Below are 6060 nucleotides of genomic sequence, written 5' to 3'. Positions count from 1 at the left end.
TGGCTTCATTATTAAAAATTGACATTTTATTCAAGCCCAAATTTAAAAAGGAGATTGTATACAAATTCAGTCATGCTATAATGGTATTGCATTGCAACAAAACCCTAATTTTCTTCATGAAGTAATTGTATGGTTCCAGTTTGTCATGATAAATCAAGCCTGAACCCAAGCATAGGAAGAATCTAAAAAAAGTCAAAGTGCTCTTCATGATGCACAGTCCAGGATATAACCTTGCAAGAGTCAAATGCGGAATAGTAACACACATATTTATAGCCAGGTCACAGAAACTTTTTATAGCCAGACACATTTTCAGTGGAAGGAAAGACATGTTTCCACAGTAACGCAGTGTACAAAGGCAGCATGTTTTGATTGAGATACACCTGCCAAAGATCTGACTGCAGTCAGGGGAGCCACAGTCAAAGTTGTGTTTATATCTCCTTCAGTTTTAATAAAGCAGCAATCCACAACTCTAACAGGTACATTTCATACTTACTGTGAGGATATATGGGGTGCTGCTGACCTCCTGCAGGAGCTTTGGGTATAGTCCCAAGTGCTCATAAGAAGGGATGAGCCTTAAAACCTGGAATCTGGAGGGAAGAGTTCCTGCTTCATGCTGCTGCTACAGGAAGACCGTGCAGAAAGGCAAATCCCCACAGCATGGTTGGTGTGCTACTCAGCAGAAGTGCAGTCAGATGAGATGGGGCTATTATGGGCTAATCTGGGAGTGTGAAGGTACAATTTTGTTTTCACTGCACAGCACCATAAAGCAAATAAACAGTGCTTAGCCTGTAATAAAACTCGATAAAATTCCATTGAGTGATATCAGGATTGATCACTGTAAGCTGACATTGCTATTTCCACATTTCTCCAAAAATCTGCCCAGTGCTATGTACAAAGCAGTAGCATGATGCCAGATTTGTTCAGCTCTTGAGTGTTATTAACCACCAGAATTGCAACTGAAACATAGATGGCAACCTAAATATACACAACAGAAATATAATACTAGGAAAAAAGGATCAGAAAAACAAATTTGAAAGGGAATAACATTATTTTAGTTATGATTAAATAAATTGATTATGAACTTATAAATTAAGTTCACATTGCTTAAAATGAAGAAAATTAAAGATTGATTTTTTATGTTTTTTATGTACAGTGCCAGTGTCCTGTGCAGAGAATGCTGCCTGGTAGGTATTTGATCAGAGTTATTGGTATTAAGGAAGTAAAGGCTTATTTCAGATGGCTAAACTGGGATAGACAGTTTTCTGTGAAATTCTGAGTCCACAGCAGCCAGGACAAAATGGGAAAGGTCTTGCTGAAATCCCTCAGGACATCTGACAGCAGCAGGAAAAAATGTGGAATATGCCAGAATGTCTCCAGTGGCAGTAGATGTCTATCTTCAGGCAGTGTAACTGAACCTTAAATGTGTCTGTGTTTTACAGGGTAAAAGGATAGAGCATGGTTATAGAAGTTGTGAGTATTTCTGAGAATTATTCCGGTGAAGATTTGAGAAGGAACTGTTTCATCTACTGGCACAACCATACATTGCAAGTATTGATCAAGGAAAAATTTATTTACAGAGATTTTTCAAATACAAACATAAAATAGCACATATTATATATATATTTTACAAAAATGAATATTGAAATGATAAACATGGTACAGCACAATACAACATCAATGAGCTAAACATAACAGCAACAGAAATCTATGTCTGGAAGAAGTTTGCTGTTAGTTGTACATAACCAACAGAGCTCTACAGTACCGTGAGTGGAATTTCCAATGGACAGGAAAATGTCCATTTACTGCATTTCATAAAAAGTACTATAGTAAGGGTACATATGCCAAGTAATTATGTTGCATTTTGTAATAATGCTGAAAACACAGAGTCTTAATAAAAGTTATATAGAGCTGAATAAGCAGTGGATAAATGTTTGGGGAAGAAAAATGTGTAGAGATTATACAAAATACTGATAAAGTGGCTTATTGGTCCTTTTATTAAGTTTAACGTATAGATTAAAAAGTGTTGCAACACCAAGTCTTAAACCACCAGAGAGAAGTTAAAAAAAAAAAAAGGAGAGAAAATAAAAAGGAAAAGAAAGAAGAATCGCACCAAAAAAAATTTCCCCCCTACTTGTTTTGTGCCATGGTCAACATCTGTGCGTGCGTGTGTGCTTTCGGGAGCGCCGCACTGAGGGGCTGCCAGGCACTACCCCCGCACGCGGGCGCTGCCACCCCTCACCAGCCTGTCCAGTAATTGGTGCATGCAGAATTTCACCGTTTGCCAAAGCAGAGTTTTCCTTGCTTATACTTTTGTGGAGCAGACCCTGAGCAGGCTCGGGTGAGAGAGCCAGTCCCTGCCCAGCCCGGCCGGGTGGCTTTGCACCACCCTTCACCTCCCTGCTGCCCCGGGGCCGCCCGCCGTCCTGCTCCTGAGAGAAAGCGCTTGAAAATTCCTTGTCCGTGGTTGTTGTCCAGCAGACCTGGGCGAGCCTGGCAGGGCCCTTGCCCGGGGCCGGCTCAGTAGGGGTATTGCTTCTGCTTCTTGCCCGAGAAGCAGGCAAGCCAGGTGCACACCAGCATGGCGGCCGCCGCGCCCCCGCCCGTGCAGTAGTAGGCCCAGCCGATGTGGCAGGTCCCTGCAAGGCAAACACAGGGACAAGGGTCAGCGTTACAAGGGGGGGAAAACACTGCTGCCGCCACCCTCCCCTTCTGCCCGCCCAGGAAAACACTTTTCGGAGATTTCAGCCTATTTGTATGCCCATGTCCGACAGGGAATGCAGGGCTTAATTCAGGCTTTGCCACTGCTACGGGAGAGTTGGAAACTGGATGCGGCTGAGAATTGCTGGGTGATCATAACCCAGGGCATGGGGGACCTCTCACATCCCCTCACACAGGCATCGACCCTAACCATCCCCAAAGGAGCACAGCGTAAGGGGATCACCTGTATGGGGGCTGCTGGGGGAAAGGAAGCACAAAGCCCAGAAATAAAAAAATAGACACATCTCCCTACCCCCCCCCCCCCCCAAGGTCACAACCCATTGCTGAAAAATTCACTGATCTTCTGTCACTGATATTCTGTCAATGAGTGTCACAACATGGCTTTCAATAATTTAAAGGCATCAGTATCTTTATACAGTCAAACTCATCAACAGTAAATGGTGCTGGGGAATCCCATAGCGGACCACAAAGTGATTACTTTCCTTTCAGGCCCTGTGCCTGCAGTAGGGGAGGATATTAGGGAAAGAGCAGCTGCAGTAGGGAGGAAGCCTCTTTAGAGATCTCCAAAAGCAAGAAGACAGCTGCTGCTACTCCTCAGGATTTCAACCCATCTCAAAAGCTATTTTCACTTGGGCTGCATCATCTTTGTCTTTTTTGAGTGCTTGGGATTTGTTAGCACTGAGGTCCTTTCTGTGTTGTGGACACCTCGGGTGATATCACCCTGCTTTGAGCAGTGAGTGCTCTCAGTACGACACAAGCAGCAATGCAACACTTCTTTCCCAACCTTCCCAAAAGCAGCAGAAACCATTCTTCCATTCAGAGAACAGAAGGTTTCAACAGAGTTTGCATCTAGAAATAGGTGTCATGCTGGTATTCTGTCCCAATGGCATCCCCAAGGGCCAGGCTTGAGGTTCAGGCAATTATCAACTCAGCTAATCCTGCCTCAGGCACAAGAAACACAAAATGTCTGTTCATCCTCACATGTCCAAGGCATTTGCATGCCTCAAGGCAGACAGCACCACCACTGCAGGATATTGTCTGGCAGGCTTTGTAAGGAGAAATTAGTGAGAGGCAACACTTATGCTCCTGGTCACTTTGAAGATCTGACACCACAGCAGGAAGAACAATACTTGTTTCAATTTTTTATTCTTCATAACCCTCACAAATTTTATTTAAAAAATGTCCAGTGAAACAAAGATCCTGATGTGACCAAGAGGATTTGAGGACTTGTGGCCTTGGCTTGAGCTCACTACCCTCTCTCCTTAATGTGCTGGAGCAGACAGAGAGATTTACTTGGTTTTGCCATCTAGTTGTGCTCTGTAGCACATTCTTGTCTTCCTTACAGAAGACTGCACAGAGAGTCTGACTTGTGAAGAAAAGGCCATCAGAAACCCTGGAGAGCTGTCAAGAGCCTGGCAATGTCCCGATGTGATGCTGACACTTGCCCAATCACTTAGCAGTCCATGGAGAGACCTGTCTCTGAGCCACCTATTGCCTTGGCTGAGTACACACCCTGTCCTTAGCTCCTGCTGGGAATTTGAAAAACAGACTTAAGCCTACACCAGATGTTTAAAATCACTGGATTACTTTGAAAATTATCATGTTTATCCAGAGTAGGGTGTGCGACAGCATTTCTTGTGATGAGATGGATAGATCTATCACAAGATAGGTGATCAGACCTATCCATCTGAGAGGTCTTTTTAAATTGTGAAATATTCCAAAAAGTACTAGAGAATTGTAGTTGCATCTTGAAAAAGTAAATTTTTCTCATCATGATGTTTCCAGGTAGACAAAATGTCAAAATATTATTTTAAAAAGAGCTTAAAATTCACCTCGTGGCACTGCCCAAAGGTGTAACCTAAGCATGATAGAATGAAGAAAATTTGACCTTTTTATATGGTTTGATTTCAGCTTTTGTGCCTTGGCAGTGGGAGAGAGTATGTGTGTACATATTAAGAAGAAAGAATTGTTAAATCAGTGCCAGAGATGTGTTCAACAGATACAACACACACATTCAATATTGCCTGAAGAGAATAACATTTATTTCTCCAGACCATGATCCATTCCCCAAGGAAAGGACCCAAAGGACCACTGCCCTGCTTAATGTTCTGAGGCACGGCAGGCAGGCAGCCTCTTGATCTAACAAATGCAATGTAGTTCACAAGTGTGAGTTGGGTCAAGATGAACAAATGAAAGAATGGGAGAGCAGGAGAATGGATGAAAGAGCTGGGAGCTTGACCTTAGAGCAATAATAACACAGCAATAAACCTGGCCATTATTTCCATGCCCATGTCAAGAGCAATGGGAGGCCTTGGAAAGAGCAGCTTGATCTGTACTCGGATGATGCTGAGCAGAACAGAATTTCAAGCTGTTGTGCTGAAAAAGAGCCTGTAGCAGGGCAGATGTCTGAGGGTATAGGACTTAGCTATACTTCTCATTGCAAGTTTAGTTAAGGATAGATAAAGGACCAGAGATAATCTATCTCAAAGGTACCCATGGCAATGAATGCCTGCATTGCATAGCCATGTGTCAAAATGAAACAATGACAGGCATTTTATAACCCTATATTACACAAGGAGGAAAACATTTTTGAGTTATTGTTTCTGCTTTGGTGTTCTCATTTTGGCCTATTTTAGTCTGCTGCATCCTAAAGGAAGATTGTTGGTTATCAATAATTGGGTAATTTAGTTGCAGTTTAAATTGTAAAATGACTTCTGCTTCACATTGATATAAAACACTCATTTTAAAAGGAACAGAAAGCTTTATAAAAAGCAGAGTTGAGAAGCTATTACTGCACTGACACCAGCAGGACTAGTCATGTTTCAGTGGTAAGAAAATGTTGAAGAGATTTGCAGAACTGGGGCTTAAATTCAACCATCAAATAGAGCAGTTTGCATTCATGGGGCCTGTCATATAAAAAATTAGATATCCAGAACTGCAGTTTCCTCTCTTTTTTTTTTATGTCAAAGTTCTAAAATGAGAAGCAATACTACCTAAATACTTGTAGAATTAAAGAGTTGTTGAAAGCATGTCAATTTTCACACACACAAAAAGGCACAAAAGTTTTGTTGTTCCCCTGAAAGATGCATTGGAATACACACATATATAGACATAGGTAGAGGAGTCCCCATCCATTGAGGGTGTGGAGGTGCGAGCAACAATGTGCTCATGTTCTAGCTCCTAAGATGGGCTAGATCTGAGTTTGTGCCAAAGTAAATTCCCAGCAGCTGAAGTGCTCTTCTAGCTGATAGAGATGACAAGCACCACAGCAGCTTGCTTCTCTGCACAGAACTGGTGTTGCTTTTAACAAATCAGTCTTCACCGACAGGTCAGTATCAAGGG

At 42.4% G+C, this 6060-nt stretch overlaps 1 protein-coding gene across 1 annotated transcript in view; it reads right to left on the bottom strand.

Annotated features, from left to right (window-relative positions):
• Window positions 1-1542: 1542 nt before the first annotated feature.
• Window positions 1543-6060, bottom strand: part of LHFPL6 (LHFPL tetraspan subfamily member 6) — a 137540-nt gene continuing 133022 nt past the window's right edge. The window contains exon 4 of the mRNA XM_039716685.1: window positions 1543-2636. Within this exon, the coding sequence (XP_039572619.1) occupies window positions 2518-2636 (119 nt within the window). The 3' untranslated portion in view covers window positions 1543-2517. The remainder of the gene's footprint in view (window positions 2637-6060) is intronic.

Source organism: Passer montanus, unplaced genomic scaffold (genome assembly GCF_014805655.1).
Source record: "Passer montanus isolate IOZ18808 unplaced genomic scaffold, ASM1480565v1 scaffold36, whole genome shotgun sequence".
NCBI classification, from domain to species: Eukaryota; Metazoa; Chordata; class Aves; order Passeriformes; family Passeridae; genus Passer; species Passer montanus.
The sequence above is the reverse complement of the archived record's forward strand: the minus strand, read 5'-3'. Positions and strand labels throughout refer to the sequence as shown.